The sequence below is a fragment of the Labeo rohita genome, chromosome 14, assembly GCF_022985175.1.
Source record: "Labeo rohita strain BAU-BD-2019 chromosome 14, IGBB_LRoh.1.0, whole genome shotgun sequence".
Lineage (NCBI taxonomy): Eukaryota > Metazoa > Chordata > Actinopteri > Cypriniformes > Cyprinidae > Labeo > Labeo rohita.
The window spans coordinates 9,794,616-9,813,168 of NC_066882.1; the positions used below are offsets into that span (position 1 = coordinate 9,794,616).

At 35.1% G+C, this 18,553-nt stretch overlaps 2 protein-coding genes across 4 annotated transcripts in view; both read right to left on the reverse strand.

Moving 5' to 3' along the window:
• Positions 1 to 6,855, reverse strand: part of cyfip2 (cytoplasmic FMR1 interacting protein 2) — a 33,403-nt gene extending 26,548 nt beyond the window's left edge. For all 3 annotated transcript variants that reach the window (XM_051127328.1, XM_051127327.1, XM_051127329.1), the window contains exon 1: positions 6,688 to 6,855. The gene's annotated coding sequence lies outside the window, so the exon portion shown is untranslated. The remainder of the gene's footprint in view (positions 1 to 6,687) is intronic.
• A 1,429-nt stretch (positions 6,856 to 8,284) lies between these two features.
• itk (IL2 inducible T cell kinase) lies at positions 8,285 to 18,526 on the reverse strand. The gene is made up of 17 exons (XM_051127330.1): positions 18,229 to 18,526; positions 17,948 to 18,052; positions 17,695 to 17,776; positions 17,421 to 17,543; positions 17,260 to 17,291; positions 16,903 to 17,054; positions 14,493 to 14,558; positions 14,302 to 14,356; positions 13,729 to 13,808; positions 13,489 to 13,634; positions 13,224 to 13,295; positions 12,374 to 12,542; positions 10,867 to 11,083; positions 10,722 to 10,786; positions 10,083 to 10,201; positions 9,817 to 9,974; positions 8,285 to 8,786 (listed from the first exon to the last, which is right to left on the reverse strand). Exons 1-17 carry the CDS (start codon positions 18,364 to 18,366, stop codon positions 8,718 to 8,720), a joined length of 1,848 nt encoding a protein of 615 aa, XP_050983287.1. The 5' UTR covers positions 18,367 to 18,526; the 3' UTR covers positions 8,285 to 8,717.
• Between the last annotated feature and the right edge of the window lie 27 nt (positions 18,527 to 18,553).

Genomic DNA, 18,553 nt, shown 5'->3' on the forward strand with positions numbered 1-18,553 from the left:
TGATGGAATAACTGTCTCACACCTCTCACAGTAGGTCAGGATGGAAACGGCACTTGTTTGCAATGATGAAGGCCACAGAAGGGGCAACATCAGGTCTTCACAAGCACAATCTAGTCCAGGGATGTCTGCCAAGTCAAATCAGTCAAAGTCATGTTACTGAGTTAGTATGTGGTGAAAGGTACAAGAAACACCTCCTAATACAACAGCCCATTGTTAGTATGTCACTTGCCATTTTTCTTAAACAGGTCACTAACAAATACATGCCAAAATGCTCCACAGCACTTTAACAATACAGATTCATCTACGCTCCTGTAAAATGGGTGGGGTTTCCTGGCAGCATTTATGTTTCTCACGTCATGTACAACTATGTACTATAGAAGTTTTCATTTAGACAACAACAGCAGCTCTAAAGCTGCTATTCTGCTTAGCTGCTTCCGCAAAGCTTGTTCAAGTTCTGTCGTGAAAGAAAAACTACCAAGCTGTTGTAATTGGTCCTCCTTTGAAATTGGGTCTCTATTAGGACTCCAACAATCTCACTGGCTTAAATAGGTTTTAATGGGTACTCTCTTTAGCGCCTGACAATAATTCCTAGAAAATCTCAATATATGTCATTTGAACTACTTTGTAATGAGCATTAATCACAGACTTCAATAAAGCAGCTAAATGGAATCGATGTGCAATAATTATGACTAAAATATCCATTTTGCTCAAATATTTTCCAATCCAAAAGTGGAAGTAATTCAAAACTCTTTTACAACAGAACCATAAAGTGCAGTACAAAAAGTGTTTTGCAGCTGGTTACCACAGACAGATTTTAAAGACTGAACCAGTAAAGTATTAAAAAGAATAAAATACATGTAGCAATTTTAAATTGTGTTTTCTTCCCGCTGCAATGAAAACACACCAAACCATGACTTTAAATCCAGGATTTGTAACAAGCATCATTTTACAATCACATCCTTAACCTTTTAACAAATTAAACTGCATTACACAGTAATATATTAATCATATTTTGAATTAATGCAATGTGTGTATACTAAGTATCAACCAGAGGTCCCCAGCTCAAAATTTTGGGGTTTTGCTACTATTTTTTCTGAAGAAAGATAGATATGTATAGTGATGAAAGTCGAAATATGAAATAAAGCCTCACTGAGGTCCCCATATCTCTGGGTCTGAACCACGCAGGGCCTTGAAAATTAAAACTCTGAATGAAATGTCTATTAAGAGCTAGAATCTAAAATCATATTGCGATATCTTTAATACTTCTTGCATTATAGGCATGCAAACTTTGAAAAAAAGAATATTTATGGCACTCAGGAATATTTAATATAGTTATTTTGACAGAAGGAAACAAGATACATCTCTAGTTTCAACAATATTTGTTCTTTAGACATTCCTAGTGACCCACATTTGATTTTTGACTATTGAAAATGTGTACATTTTATCTATTTACTCCTGGAGCCATTTTGAAATTCCATTACCTCTGGAACCGAACCATGTAGAGCCTTGAAAATGAAGACACCAAAAGGAAAGTTTGTTAAGATCAAATGTCTAAAACGGCATTAATATATCTTTAATACTTCTTGAGTTACTGGCATGCAAACTTTGGAGAAAAAACATGGAAAAATGCTGTTTCCCCATTTTTGAATGATCACCATTGGCACATAATGCAACAAAGATTGCTAAGGTCAACAGATTTTACTAATAGACCTACCAATCTCTATGCAAAAGTAACATTATGATGCTGCAGTCTTTTTCAAGTCATTTTTACCCTCTGTAATTTGGCTCTGAATCTCAGATGAAGATTGCCATTTTTTTTTTAGCAAAATCAAAAGTTTGAGCCAGAGAAGTTTTTGAAATTAGGTTGATTTGACACGGAATGACGCTATGATTGCTGGAGATCTTATTTACAAGAAAATCAAATTTTTCATAACCATTTTGCTACCTACATATGCAGCATTCTTGTCATCATGGAACCACAAGTGACTCATTTGGAACGCTCTACACAGGCAGCAGCACATAAATACTCTTCATGTGAGACTCGACTCACAATTGAACACAATCACACATTACTCGAGGAAAATAATTTTTTAAATAGTCAGAACTACTTTTTATAACCATCTAATTAAAAAATAAAAATCTTAATATACACTTTTTGAAAATGATCCGATCTAATAATGTTATAATTAACAACCAGAGCTGGTCTGCATCAGAACAAAAATAAAATTGCGTATATACTTTGAGCCCTGGGAGTTCCTGCTCATTTTAATCTGTTGAAAAGGATCACGTGAGGTGGCGTGAGACATGTTCAGACTGATAACAACCTCAGAGCTGAATCATTGTCATTCAAAAAGGGACTCTCTTGGAAAAAAAAAAAAAAAACATCCATGATAGCACCATGTTCCAAGTGGAAGAAGTGATCTGACAAGGAGAGAGAGGTAGACACTGTGCCTGTGGGAAAAGGATGCTGAGATACTAGAATAAACTTTCTCACAATCGCTGATTCCCATTATACGGTGGAATGCACTGTCTACATTCCTATACGTTAATGAGCATGACAAAATCGCACCACCACTGTCATGAACACACAAGACATGTGCCTTTCAATGAGACAAACATAATATCAAGAACACCAATTCTCAACCTTTTTGACCATAAGGCACTTACTGTTCACAACAAAATTTGAAGGCCCAATGACTTTTCTAGCTGTTTGTGGCTAAGGATTAAGTACAAGGATGTTTACTAACAATTTTAAAGCTTATATAGAGCTATATATATAGCTTTTGTCTTTATTTTAAATGATTTTAAGTCATCTTGAGGCCCTGTAGCTGACAATCACTGGTCTAGTCACATAAAAAAGGTCTAGACATCAAAAGGTCGTATAAGAGCTTCCACTGCTGAAAGAGCGTCACATTTGGGTCACACCACACGGTGGGACATCATACTCCCGCCCTCTCTGCAAGCCTTGAGCTACAATTACTAGACAGGCAGGCGGGACGTGTAATTGATGGCTGCCTGAAAGATTCTCCCTTATGTACAGACGGGATACACTGAAACTAGGCTTTCACATATACTCTGGACCGTTCATGCTTGCATCATTCAATTGTAATTTCCTGAGATGAGAAAAAAACGTGGTTGATGATGTAGTTAGGTATGCATCATTTCCGTCAGCCGGTGAAATGGTTTCATTATCAGTGCTGTACATCATGCATTTTAACACTGACTGCATTTGCAGGTGAAATAATATGAAAGGTTTTTCATGAGTATTTAGGAAACAAGTGGTTCCTTGTTCTCTTTAAAAGGAACATGAAATGTGTAAATGATATACAAAACAAGGCTCAACATGCTTTAATGAATAACAATGGATTCTACAGGAAGTTACACAGTTAAAGTCAACAAGAAATGCAAATTTACCCTATTTTATAGATACATGTAAATTTCAATGGAGCTTTCATAACTCAAGCCTTTTCTTACAATTGACTACAAGCTCACATTTAGATTTACGTCCATCCACCAACAACCAATGGACAGAACCAAGTCCCCACCTTACATTTTTTTCAAAAATTAATTTCACTCGAAATTCATTTAAACTTTCGGACAACAATTAACCTTTTAAGTTTACACAATTCTCTCAAGAGGACTTGATTAGTGAATTAATATGTTTGTACAATGACCACTAAAGTGGATATAGGATAGCTGATCATGGCAACATACTGGTGCTACTTTCATGCCATTTCACTGCAGGTCTAAAAATGATAATGACAACTTAAAGGTACAACGTTATTCTATGTGTTGACATAATTTCAGCTGAAACAGAAAGACAGTGCAGGACATATCAAGCAGCCCCTCCTCCTTTTTTTAAATAGCCAATAGCATTTTGTTTATATCACAGCTTGGGCCAGAGCCGTTGAGCTCGATAAAGCTGCATCTGACACCATATTACAGCCACAATCTTATCCATATCGCTATAAAATATAGCATTCTGTGTGGAATTCAAATGAGTCTGATACGTTTTGTGGTCTGTGCGATTCACACATATGATCCGCTTTGTGCTATCGTGTCTTTAAGCAGACTGTGCGCGCTGCGGCAGTTTGCGTGACCCAGCTCGAAACCAGACTTCTTTTGGCCCAACTAAAAGCATTTTTACACTAAATCATTCCCTATCCCATATATAGTCCATTCACCATACAGAGAATATACAAATTCGATGAACAAGTGACCGATTTCAGCCGCAGCTTCAGCATGTAGGGGGCGGGACGCTTCGGATTCTAGAGAGCATTTGATTGGACAGAAATGTTAATGAGAAGCTAAAGTGAAGGGTGATGTCATCAAAATCGTTGATCCCTATTGGCAGAACTTAGGAAAATTGGATATCGCATAAAGCATTTGCAAATAAGCACAGTTTCCATCCAACGAGTCAAAGAGAACAAAACTTTACTTCCTGATAATGATATATATCACTAAGAAAAGTAGGAGAAGCCACTGAATATAATAAATGTCATAGATAATAAATTACAGAGCGAGCAGGCGAAACAAAACATTTGGAAACGTATTCCTGTACGACAGTTCTGGGAGGCAATTATATAGAAATATTCTGATGACAGATTTTGCACAGGCATTTCAGATTGACCATAACAACATTTCAGATGCTGTGGAATGAGAACGGTCCACTAGTTAGTCAGGTTTTGCCGTCCCACTGCGCAAAGTCACATGACTTTTTTGATGCACATGGAGGAATTTATTCGACAAATGCGTTTCCATCTCCCATTATTCACATTAACCCTTTTTCGCACAAGTCAAAAACCATCTAAAGTGACCATAAAAACATTTTTGCAAATTAAGGGATTTCTAGTAAAAATTTGGCACTTCCATCACTCGTTTCTGCTGCGATACTTTAAAATGCAGATAAAAACAGGGTTATGAAAGCATAGCCTGTAAGTTTTGAACGTTTATATCTTTTAAATGCGAATTTTGTCATTGCTTTGGAGCACATTAGCCTATAGATAACCTTAATTCATACTAAAAGCCAAAAAATGTCCATTTTTAAATTATAAAACTATAAAGAAAAGACAACGAATGTATATAAATAATCTTAGACTGCAAATTAATACTTAAAATAATCATAATATGTGATCCTGGACCACAAAACCAGTCATAAGTAGCACAGGGTATATTTGTAGCAATAGCCAACAATACGTTGTTTGTCAAAATCGTCGATTTTTCTTTTATACCAAAAAATGATTAGGAGATTAACTTAATTTTTGATTAGTAATATGCATTGCTAAGAACTTCATTTGGACAACTTTAATGGTGATTTCCTTTAATTTTTTCACACCCTCAGATTTCAACAATACGTTGTTTGTCAAAATTGTCGATTTTTCTTTTATGCCAAAAATGATTAGGATATTAAGATCATGTTCCATGAAGATAATTTGCAATTTTCCTACTGTAAATATATGAAAACTTAATTTTTGATTAGTAATATGCATTGCTAAGAACTTCATTTGGACAACTTTAATGGTGATTTCCTCAATATTTTAATTTTTTCACACCCTCAGATTTCAGATCTTCAATTAGTTCTATCTCGGCCAAATATTGTCCTATACTAACAAACCATACATCAATGAAAAGGTTATTCATCATTATTTATTATTAGTAGTATATATAGCTTTCAGATGATGTATAAATGTTAATTTAAGAAAAAAAAAAGCCTTATGACTGGTTTTGTGGTCCAGGGTCACATATTGTTGCAGTGCTGGTCTTTTTGTTGGCCAACAGCTGTCTGTGTTGTAACGAACTATTTTTCTTAGCGGAAGGTTGAAACTAATATAACAAAATATTTTGTGGTTACTCATATAATGTCATTATACGGGTATTTCATGTTTGTGTATTTTTTAAATCAAAACTAGCAGTGTAATAAGCAGGATATCCTACAATAAGATGCTCAATACCTCCCAATATCGTTTATTATGTCCCCAAGGCTGCAAATTATCATTTATAAATTACATTACAGCTTGGTCATGTTCACCAAACCTAATTCTTCAACATAAAAACTAAAAAATTGGGTCTTTAAATCATAACATAAGCAAAACCCATCCACGCATTTAAAGGAAAAACTAAAACCAGTCATTTAGTGTGTCATACAGACTATTTCTTAATCATCAAAGGCGTCAAAATAACGGTTCGGTTGCAATAACCTAGCAACAGCCCTCAGTCACCGGACACCAGCAGCACGAAGACGCTCGACAGCTCGGGGAAAGAATGGATAAAAACATCCCAAAATGAGCTTATGATGGCATAATACGACACTGACAGTTAAGTAATCTGACTGTGCACTAATGTAAACAAATATAGATAAAGCGCGTTAGATCACATATGAGATGTGTGAGATAACGTTACGTGCGCGCGCACCCCCCTCACCCCACCCATAAAGCGGAGAGATGCTATCGGCACCTCCATCATAATGAACCATATTCACCAAATTAGTGTAAAACGCCCCCAAACGCGAACATAAAGGCGGCTGGCTTGAAAGAACACGCAAGCCGAGCTGTTCTCGTTGTGAAAATATGACTGAGCATCATGTTGGGAAATAACGTTACACGAGCAGGTTGGTGCCATCATCTCTCCCTCACCGTCGAGCGAGCGCTCTCATCTCTGTATTTCATGAAAATAAGCACATTTACCTACCTGCTAATTGCATGTCCGCTCCTAAACTAACGGGCGGTCACTGCAAAGCGGGGAGAAACTGTGTGAAATAGCGTTTGCTCGGTGTAGTAGAATTGATGCTCTGGGTTCGGTCTCTATCCGCTAATCCACCCCACACAAAGAGCAGAAAATGGCTGCAAGTGCATGCTCTTAAAGAGACAGGCGCCCATTTAAAACAGCATCTCTGCTGTGAGTCATCAGTTCGCATAGTCGATTTTTTTAAAGCCTTCGAGTCGTGGAGTAATTTCAGCTTGGTTATGAACAAAGAAGAAAAGAGAAGTGCAAATTCCACTGTGTTTTCTATAAGCATGCATGGCTAAAAATATGCACTGACTGCTGTACTTCTGACCCACTTAGCATTCTATCACTAGGGCTGATTTATATTATGTCAAGAACAATGGTGGGTTAAATTTATAAGAATAAAGGACAAATGTAACCCTGGACCACAAAACCAATCACAAGGGTCAACACTGAAAGCTGAATAAGCTTTCAATTGATGTATAATTTGTTAGGATAAAACAATATATGGCCGAGACACAAATATTTGAAAATCTGGAATACGAGGATGCCAAAAAAATCAAAATGTTGAGAAAATGCCTTTAAAGTTGTTCAAATGAAGTTCTTAGCGATGCATATTACTAAACAAAAGTTAAGTTTTGCTATATTTACGGCAGGAAATGATCAAAATATCTTCATAGAACATGATCTTTATTTGGCATAGAAGAAAAATCGATAATTTTGACCCATGCATTTTTGGTTATTGCTACAAATATACCCGCTACTTAAGGTTTTGTGGTCCAGGGTCACAGATAATCTAGAAGAAGTATACTCAGGTGTATCTACTGATAACGGTTTTTATTATGTGGCAATATATCCCGCTTGGAATTGATTTTACTTTTATGATGGCATATTTTTCTAAAAAATATAAATGCATACATAAGGGTCTACGATAAGGGGCCCACTAAGCTCTTGTATTATCGACTTATTCAGTCCAGGCCCTGTGAATTTTAGCTTGAGTGCATTTCTGTTTTTTTCTTCATTAGGTTTACACTCTAGAAACACATTAAATAAATATGCACTTATTTGGTTCCTAAGGCCCCAGGCTGCATATACAGTGAACATTGGCATGCTGGAGTGTTGCTATTCAGTGCCGTTGTCACAGTAACCACTGAAGGCATTTGTGTTTCTATCAGCAGTAACAGCAGGTCTGCATCATGTGCTTATATGTGCATGTTTGTTATAATAAACAGTCTGTAGACTTGGTTAGTATGGTAGTTTTAATATAATCAAATTTCACAATTCAGCTCAAATAGATTAGTATTACTAACTTTTATTTCATTTAGGAATTTGTGAGTTTATAGTGCATAAAGCCTCATGCAAACAAAAGACAATATCACTGAGAGAATCAGTACATAGATGTAAATATGATGCTTTGTTGAATACACTGCAACAGTAATACACTAAGCAAAATTTCGGCTGGTGGTGAAAAACATGGCTCATGTATGCCTCCTAAGGGACAGATTTGTGTTTGCAGAAGAAGAAAAAATACTTTCTGTGACATAATGTGGAAAAAATCATGAAAAAAAAAATATGTGTAATAAATAAAATATACAAATAAATACAATATGTAATTTGTACAATTTACAGTATTTTCATTTAAAGGGATAGTTCACCCAAAAATTTTAATTCTTCATTATTTACTCACTCTCATGCCTTTTAAACTTACTGAACACTAAAGATAAAATTTGCTAAAAAATAAAATAAAAATCATACAACAACAGTTCATAATCATTCACAAGTCAAAACCTAACACAATTTAAAGTGCCTTTTTCCTGTTTGGTCAAATACAAACGTCCATATGTGGAAAACTGCTGTGCAAAGATTCTTCAAAACGGTCTGCATGTTCCATAAAAAAAAAACAAAAAAAAAGTTTACAGGTTTTAAATGACATGAAGAAAAAAAAATTTTATGAACTATCCCTATAATTCAGTAAAGGGAGTGTGTGATCAGGATCAAGGTTCTTGTTCAAGGCAGCCCAGTTCATGCAGGAGCAGAGCAAATGAGGGGCGATCCTCAGGTTTCTGTTAAACAAACATTGTTGTGTTTATGTTGCTGTGGTAATAATGACACTAAGACGCACAGACAAATAACTAAATAAACAGATCAAGAAACAGAAACATCACCTACTTTGAATTACATGAGTAACAAAAGATACACAGCAGGAAGGTTTTGTAATAACACACTAACTGTGTGTAAAAAGTACACTACATAATCCACATTTAAACAGTTGTTAAAGGAAAATGGGAACATGACTAATTTCCTTATTAGGTCCTTTTCATGAGAACTGGATTTCTCAGTAAAACCGCCTTTATGGAGATGATGTTATATTTTATTAATATTCAAATCTACTTATGATTCAAGGATAGTTTGTTGAGATGATTTATGTATTCTTGAAACCATGTACACTACCAGTCAAAAGTTTTCTAATGTTTTTTTTTTTAAGAAGTCTCTTCTGCTCACAAAGCCTGCTTTTATTTGATCCAAAATACAATAATATTGTGGAATATTTTTACTATTTAAAATAACTGCTTTCTATTTGTATATATTTTAAAATATGTAATTTATTCCTGTGATCAAAGTTACATTTTTTGGAAGTTCAAAGTTCAAAATTAACTTCTATTTAGCAGGGATGCTTTAAATTGATCAAAAGTGATGATAAAGACATTTATAATGTTATAAAAGACTTCTATTTAAGATAAATGCTGTTCTTCTAAACTTTCTATTCATCAAAGAAACTTGAAGAATTTTACTCAGCTGTTTTCAACATAATAATGATAATAAATGTTTTTTGAGCAGCAAATCAGAATATTAGAATGACACTAAAAATTCAGCTTTGAAATCACAGGAATAAATTACATTTTAAAATATATTCAAATAAAAAACAGTTATTTTAAATAGTAAAAATGTCTCGAACTTTTACTGTTCTTGCTGTACTTTAGATCAAATAAATGCAGGCTTGGTGAGCAGAAGAGACTTCTTAACATTAAAAAACATTTAAAATCTTACCATCCAAAAACTTTTGACTGGTAGTGTATTTTATGGTGGACTCACCTCTTTCCAGCTCCACTGCATTAACTCATACACACTCTGTGGACAGAGACGGGGTCTCAGGAGGCGTTGTCCTGCATTTAGTGTCTCCACTACCTCTGCATTACTACGGCTATCATAGGGCATACGGCCCTCACTGTACACCTCCCACATGAACACACCTGTGGATGAGACGTCAGTATGTATTTAGATCAAATATGTGGATAAAAAGGTGAGCTTTGATTCATTTTTCTGATTAACAGTGTCTCAGTGGATAAATATGGACTCACCAAAAGACCACACGTCTGATTTGCTGCTGTACTTCTGGAACTTGATCACCTCTGGTGAGGACCATCTCACTGGAAATTTGGACCCAAAAGAACTGGTGTATTGATCATCTAGGACAAACCTGCAGATACAGGTGGAAATTTTACATTACACTGAGGTCTTAAATGGACAGTTCACCCCAAAATGAAATAGAAATGAAATGAAGACCTTTGTTCATCTTCGGAACACAAATTAAGATGTATTTTTGATGAAATCGGAGAGCTTTCTGACCCTGCACAGACAGTAATGCAACTGAATCGTTGAATAAAGTCATTGTTCTTGTTTTCTTTGTGCACAAAAAGTATTCTCCTAGTTTCATTACATTACGGTTGAACTACTGATGTCACATGGACTATTTTAATGATGTGCTTACAACCTTTCCGGGCCTTGAACTTGGTAGTACTGTTGCTGTCTATGCAGGGTCAGAAAGCGCACGGTTTTCATTAAAAATATCTTAATTTTTGTTACAAAGATCAATGAATGTCTTATGGTTTTGGAACGACTTGAGGGTGAGTAATTAATGACAGATTTTTATTTTTGGGTACACTATCGCTTTAAAAAGTAGTGATGTGGGTCTGCAATACAGAGCTGCTGCTACTCACCTTGTCATTCCAAAATCTGCTATCTTCACCACATTATCCTCAGTAACCAAACAGTTTCTTGCAGCCTATTAAATAGTTAGATTTTAGAACAAATTGTCTCAAAAAAGCAAGGAATTGACACATTAAAAACCCTGTTTACACTTACCAAGTCTCTGTGGATGAAGTTAGAGCTCTCCAGGTAGGCCATCCCCTCACTCACATCTAAACACATCCCCAGCAGGACCTTCTGGGAAAAACTGCCTTTTCTGGCACGCAAGAACTCTGTCAGGCAACCGTTCTCCATGAATTCAAATACCAGATAGATGGGTGAGCGCTGAGTGACCACACCATATAACTGGACCAGCTTACTGTGGGACAGTTTCCTGTGGAGACAGACAATGAGTTATACTCATGGTACACTACATAGTACATAAAGCATGAGTTAAAGTAGAAGTTCACTTCCAGAACAACAATTTACAGATAATGTACTTACCCCCTTGTCATCCAAGATGTTGGTGTCTTTCTTTCTTCAGTCGTAAACAAATAGTGTTTTTTGAGGAAAACATTTCAGGATTTTTCTCCATATAATAGACGTCTATGGTGGCCCAAGTTTGAACTTCCAAAATGCAGTTTAAATGCGGCTTCAAACGATCCCAAATGTGGTTGTAAACAATCCCAGTAGAGGAAGAAGGGTTTTATTTAAAAAATACAATTTACATACTTTTTACTGTCAAACGATCGTCTTGTCTTGCTCTCCCTGAACTCTGTGTATTCTGACTCAAGACAGTTAGGGTATGTCGAAAAACTCAGATTGTATTTTCTCCCTCAACTTCAAAAACCATTTCAAAATCATCCTACATCGCTGCAGATGTACCAGCCGAGTCTTTGCAAGGAGAACATGCAACGAAGATCAAACACCCTTAACAAAAAAGGTAAAACAGCGATAAAGGACGATTTTGAAGTTGAGGGAGAACATGAGATTTTGTTTTTTAGTTTTTTCGACATATCCTAACTGTCACGAACAGAAAAAAAAGCCCAGGCAGAGTAAGACAAGATGAGCGTTTGACATTAAAAAGTATATAAATTGTATTATTTTTATGAAAATAACCAATCGTTTCGCTAGATAAGACCCTTCTTCCTCCGCTTCCTCAGCATTTGGGATCGTTTGGAGCCACATTTAAACTGCATTTTGGAAGTTCAAAATCGGGGCACCATATCAGTCCATTATATGGAGAAAAATGCTGAAATGTTTTCCTCAAAAAACATAATTTCTTTACGACTCAAGAAAGAAAGACATGAACATCTTGGGTGACAAGGGGGTGAGTAATCTGTAAATTGTTGTTCTGAAAGTGGACTTCTCCTTTAAGGCCTGTTCACACCAAGGATGATAACTGTAAAGATTACGATAAAGCTATAGTTCTAAAAATTGTTCTCACTATGAAAATATAGCAGAGTCACCACAGCTATAACGATAAAGCCACAGAGAAACTACAGAGATATTGCTGGAACTACTTTTTAGAACATTTTTTTTCCAGCTGATGAACATTTAAAGCACTGACACTCAGTTAGAATCAGTCCTGCTGTAATAAACACATGCTATCATCCACTAGTGTGAATGCTAATATAGTTATCTTTATAGTTATCGTTCTTGGTGTAAAAAGGCTTTTACTCACATCATCACTTGTGCTTCCTCCTTAAATTCCTCCTCGGACATGAAACCCTCTCGGACAGTCTTAACTGCCACCTGCCGGTCATTCCAGCTTCCCTTCCAGACCAAGCCAAACTGCCCGCTGCCCAGTTCCTCGCTTAATGTCAGCTCATCAGGGTGAATCTCCCATTTATCTGTAAAGCAGACATATTTTGTTACACCGTACAAAGAAATGGTTATAAACTATTCCAAGTTTGGGGTCTGTTCGAATTTTTAGTGTTTTTGTAGAAAGTCTTTAGTGTCACGTGATCTTTTAGAAATCATTCTAATATGCTGATTTGGTGTTCAAAAAACATTTCTTATCATAATCAATACTGAAAACCGTTGTATTTGAAACCATGATCATTTTGATTCTTTGATGGATAAAAAGCTCAAAAGAACAATATTTACTTCAAATAGAAATAATATGTGACCCTAGACCACAAAACCAGACATAAGGGTCAGTTTAGAAATTAAAAGCTGAATAAATAAGCTCTCCACTGATGTATGTTTTGTTAGGATAGGACAATATTTGGCAAATATATGACTATTTGAAAATCTGGAATCTTCAAAATATACGCCTTTAAAGTTGTTCAAATGAAGTTCTTAGTAATGCATATTACTGATCAAAAAATAAGTTTTGATTTATTTACAGTAGGAAATGTACAAAATATCTTAATCGAATATAATTTTTGGCATAAAAGAAAATCGATTATTTTGACCCATACAATGGCTATTGCTACAAATATACCCATGCTACTTATTTTGTGGTCCAGGGTCATGTATATATATATCTTAAACCTCAAGCACAATCAACAATTTAGCTTATGTTTTACCTGATGACAACTCCTTGATCCTTGGATTTGTGACATTTCTAGACACACAATACCTCAATCTGGTTATTAAACCTGCCACAAAAACAAGCACAGGACTACGTGAAGTGAAGTGTTATGATCAAAACAGCTGTCACATTAAAATGTAAAGCTCTATTTGAAAAGGCAGTGTCTGAAAGCACTGCCCCTGACAAGTTAGGGGAAAACAAGAGGCAGCTGATAAAATATTGGCATGTGATATACTGTAAAAGCAGCTTTTTCAGCATACCTGCTGGATTGTGTTGATGATAGCGGATGAGTTCTGGAATAGTTGAGAACAGGTATTTCTCAGCTAAGTAATACATGACCTTTTCACCTTCTCGTTGTACTTTGATCTGGTAGTGCTTAACTAGAGGATACTTCTCTCCATTAGTCCTGTAGATAAATGACATTCATCAAAAACTTCCAGATCAAATAATAATTGTTGACATTTCTTTGTACGTGATTGTAAGTAACATTAATTTCATACCCTGCAGCTCTGGAAAATATTGACACAGTGTATACACCTGGGTGTTTAGAGTCACGAACCATAAAACCCCCGTCCTTGTTCTGAAATGAAAACGTTTAATGTTAACCAGAAATATCGACACTTACCAATATACATGCCATAAATGAGAAAGTATACATAGAATTATGATTTATGGTTCATTCTGACAGATAAAGTGGTAAGGATAAACGTGTCGATGTACATGTTGTACTAAAACCTCTGTGGCAGATGTGACAGATCATTCAATCTCATGTGTATGTGTGAGATCTCTCTTATATTTAAAACGTAACTTGTAAGATTGTCGTGACAGGAAACACAGCAGCCACATTCTGGTTTAAGGGCTGTTGATTTGTGTTTGAACTCTGCACGCTTTTGCCTGCACCTTCTGCAGACGTTGCTCTTGCAGGTTTGCAAAGAACCCCAACTTTTTGCAATGCCCAAAAACTGTGAAAATGTACTTAAGTGACATGACATAAATGTTTAACAAAGTCAGAGTTTACGGTTATCTGACCTAGTGACATGGAAACTTTTATTTACATTATGACTGTCATTTACCTCTCTCATTAGCAAGCTCTCTGCCTCCGTCCGAGTTACGTCCTTATTGTACCATCTGTAAAACCACCAAGCATTGGACAAACCAAAACCATTATAGTATGCCTAATTAAGCTTTGATTATGAGCTCAAGACATATTATGAAATCAGTCATATCCAATGTTTTATTCTGTTGCATATGGAAGAGAACTTACTCAAATTTCTCAATGTTGTTTGTTAATTTTTCTGCAATATATATACACGGCACCGTGCCAACATTTCTGTAGCAGGAGAGAAAAGCAAAAAAACTTTAGATGTAAAACATTTAAAAGCATCTGTTACATTTCTACCACTGAGTTTTAATTAAAAACATTTTTTTTACAATTTGGTTCTTCCCTGTTTTTTTTTTTTGTCATTATTATGCTAAACAATATTTTAGCAACGTTACAGAAAAGGTGCTATATAAATCACTATTGCTGTCCTTGTTTGTTCTTATGTAAGTGTTTTTTTAGTTAATTAACATATGTGACCCTGGACCACAAAACCAGTCATAAGAATCAATTTTTTTTAAATTGAGGTTTATACATAATCTAAAAGCTGATCATAAATAAGCTTTTCGTTGATGTATGGTTTGTTAGGATAGGACAATATTTGGCCAAGATACAACTAATTGAAAATCTAGATTCTGAGGGTGCAAAAAATCTATTTTTTGAGAAAATCGCCTTTAAAGTTGTACAAATGACGTTCTTAGCAATGCATATTACTAATCAAAAATTAAGTTTTGATATATTTACAAAAGGAAATTTACAAAATTTCTTCATGGAACATGATCTTACCCTAGTGTGAATTTTGGCATAAAAGAAAAATCAATCATTTTGATCCATACAATGTATTTATGGCTATTGCTACAAATATGCCATGCTACTTAAGACCGGTTTTGTGGTCTAGCGTTACATATAACCTTGGCTAGGCTGGATAATGATCATAGTCATATAGAAGTTTTTTTTAGTTTATCCACTGCCGTTCAAAGGTTTGGGATCATTAAGGTTTTTAATGTTTTTTTCTTTTTTTACACGTTTCTTACGCTTATCAAGGCTGCGTTTATTTGATCAAAATTTTCCTTTTTCAACGATCCTTCAGAAATGATTCTAATATGCTGATTTATTATCAGTGTTGGAAACTATGCTGCTTAATATTTTTTTGAAACTGTGATACTTTTAAAAAGTACAGCATTTGTTTAAAATAGAAATATTTTCTAACAATATATACCACCATTCAAAGGTTTGGAGTCAGTAGATTTTTATTCTTTCTTTTTTTGATAGAAATTAATACTTTTGTTCAGCAAAGATGTGTTAAATTGATACAAAGTGATAGCAAGGACTTACATTGTTAGAAAACATTTATATTTTAAATAAATGCTGTATTTTTAAACATTTTATTCATCAAAGCATCCTGAAAAAAGTATCACAGGTTCCAAAACAATATTTGGCAGCACAACTATTTCCAGCACTGTTAAATCTAATAATAAATCAGCATATTAGAATGATTTCTAAAGGATCATAAATTAATACTTTTATTCAGCAAGGATGTGTTAAATTGTCACAAAGTGATAGCAAAGACGTACATTGTTAGAAAAGATTTATATTTTGAATAAATGCTGAACCTTTTAACTTTTTATTCATCAACGAATGCTGAAAAAAGTATCACAGGTTCCAAAACAATATTTGGCAGCACAACTGTTTCCAGCACTGATAAATCTAATATTAAATCAGCATATTAAATAAAGGATCATGTGACACTTATAACTACAGTAATGGCTGATGAAAACTGAGCTTTGCATCGCAGGAATAAATTATATTTTAAAACATATTAAAGTAGAAGCCATAATTTTATATTGTAATATAATTTCACAACATTAAAGTTTTTTCAGCATTTTTGATCAAATAAATGCAGTCTTGATGAGCATAAGAGACTTCTTTAAAAAACATTACAAGTCTTACTGATCCCAAACTTTTGAATGCCAGTGTACGTGGCAACATCTTGAGGTATTTATTTAAAAAAAACACACAGATACTTGCCATTGTTTAATGCTAAATATCAAAGCTTCTTTGTTTGCCTTTTCAAATGCGACTTATTGTATATAGGGGTCTTGTCGCTTTCAATATCTAAAGTAGAACCTACGAAACACCATGCTTTTTATCATTGTCACAGCCTTTGAACCAAACCTTTATAAACACTTAAAATAAATGAAGCTGCTCAAATCAGTTAACTGACAGATATTATGTAAATAATACAATTTTATCTTGTTGTTTGTATAATACATCATGAATGATTCTACAGGTAAATGATGCAATAATACATTCCTTTTGTAACTATAAATCTTTTGAGTATTTTCAAATGACTTTTTTTAGAGGAACTGATACTGAACACTGAACTAGGTTACATCTATTTATTAAATGGGTTTTTGAGTCTGAATTTCATGACGGCAAGTGAAAAGGGTGTGGCATTTTGTTTAATGGTCTCGTTTGGCAGAGTGAAAACGTTTCTTTTACTTTTCTTTATGTCAAACTTCACAGTCGAGGGACTATTTTAGAAGGCATTATAATTAATTTAACTTATATTTACCCGTCTTTATCCCTCACAGTCCACCAGTTTGGTTCTGAACTGTCAACGATAAAATACTCTTCATCTTTATGCAGAGGCAGGTCTGTATCTTCAACAGGGCTGAAATTCCTCAAAGCCACAACAATCCTCTCCTCTGGATCTGAACATCGGCGCTAGTGGATAAATACAGACCGCTCAGTTTACATCTCATCCAAACAGTGTCCTGATTATACTAAACAGCAAAAACAACAGAAACTTTTGAATAATCTTAAACATTTGAAGCTAGAAACCGAAATCTAAATGAAACATCAAGTATAAAAATATGAATACATATAAGCATGGAAGTCAGAAACTGTAAACAGAGATTGAATAACAAACCGCTGGATCTGGAGTTGGGGGAAGAGGCTTGGCTGTGGGATGAAATGAAACACTTATAAATTTATGAAACTGATGAAACTTTCATATATGGTGGAGTGACAATAACGTGATTTGTTTTCAAATAAGCAGCTGTTTAAATTGTTTAATGTAAAAATTTGCACCTCCGTTGGGATAGTATTCACTGCATCCCGTCGCCAGCTTCTCAGTCTGATGACAACATCTCCATTTTCCATCTGCCCAGAAGTCAGGATGGTACTTCAAAAATAAGTTGTTATTTTGCGTCGCTTCATAGATTGAAAAAAGAAAACAAAATACAAAAGATCAACTACATTGATGTGTTTCGAATCTTTAAATGTATGTACTGGAAACAGACTAAAATCATATTTCGCTCTGCACTTTTGGAGATGCATATCACTTTGTGTAACAGCTGCTTACCTTCTTTCAGAGCTCTGACCCATTTTAACCTACAGTCGTTGTCTGGAGCAAACACATACAGATAGTAGCTGTCATGGGCGATCTGTTAATAAACAAATACATGAACATATTGTTTAAGCAATGTAAACAAAAATCAAACCGGCACAAAGTTCATTTTAGACTTTTAGTAAAACACTGACAGATATGATATCACACTGAGATTATTTACAGCCGCTGTCCAAAATCTTGAAACAAAACTTCGCTTGATTCTTACCTGGAAAGGGTACTTGTAATCACAGGGAATGGGAACATCACTGCGAACGATTTCCACACATTTGATATGAGACAGTTCGATGCAGCCTTTCTGACTTGGCTTTTTCTGAGGTAATATACAAAGAAATGTTGTTATTCTACTGTTCATTCATTTTTTTACTTACTAAAAAGGTGAAAAGGTCATGTTGCATCTACTAAAAAGCAGTGTACTACACTAAAATGTACTATAAAGCAAACAGTAACATTTACAGTGAAGTCACTGTAGAAGGTGTGATTACATACCCCAGGACGATGTTCGAAGTATGTCAAATCCTGTGTGTTTAAGACGAAAATCCTCTCTTTGTAATTGCATGGCGAAGTTCTTCTCTTCTGTTGTGATTTCTTGTACAGTGTTTCCTTTAGGACGACCCGTGGGTACATGGTGAAATCTGGATATTTAACTACTACATGGAAGGTTGACTCATGGCGAATGATGTGTGGCAATCACTAGTTATAGACTTCAACAGCTTACACTGATGTATAAAGCATAGGTTTCCGGAGTCGACACTTTAGGTAAGCCACTTCCTGAGGTAGACTGCGCAAGATGAACTCCCAAGCAATCACATAC

Coding starts and splice junctions, on each gene's coding strand:
- itk (XM_051127330.1), bottom strand. CDS start 18,366: ATGTACCCACGGGTCGTCCTAAAGGAAACACTGTACAAGAAATCACAA. Junction 14,357..14,492: donor AACAACATTGAGAAATTTGA/GTAAGTTCTCTT, acceptor GTGGTTTTACAG/ATGGTACAATAAGGACGTAA. Junction 10,202..10,721: donor GCAGATTTTGGAATGACAAG/GTGAGTAGCAGC, acceptor CTGTATCTGCAG/GTTTGTCCTAGATGATCAAT.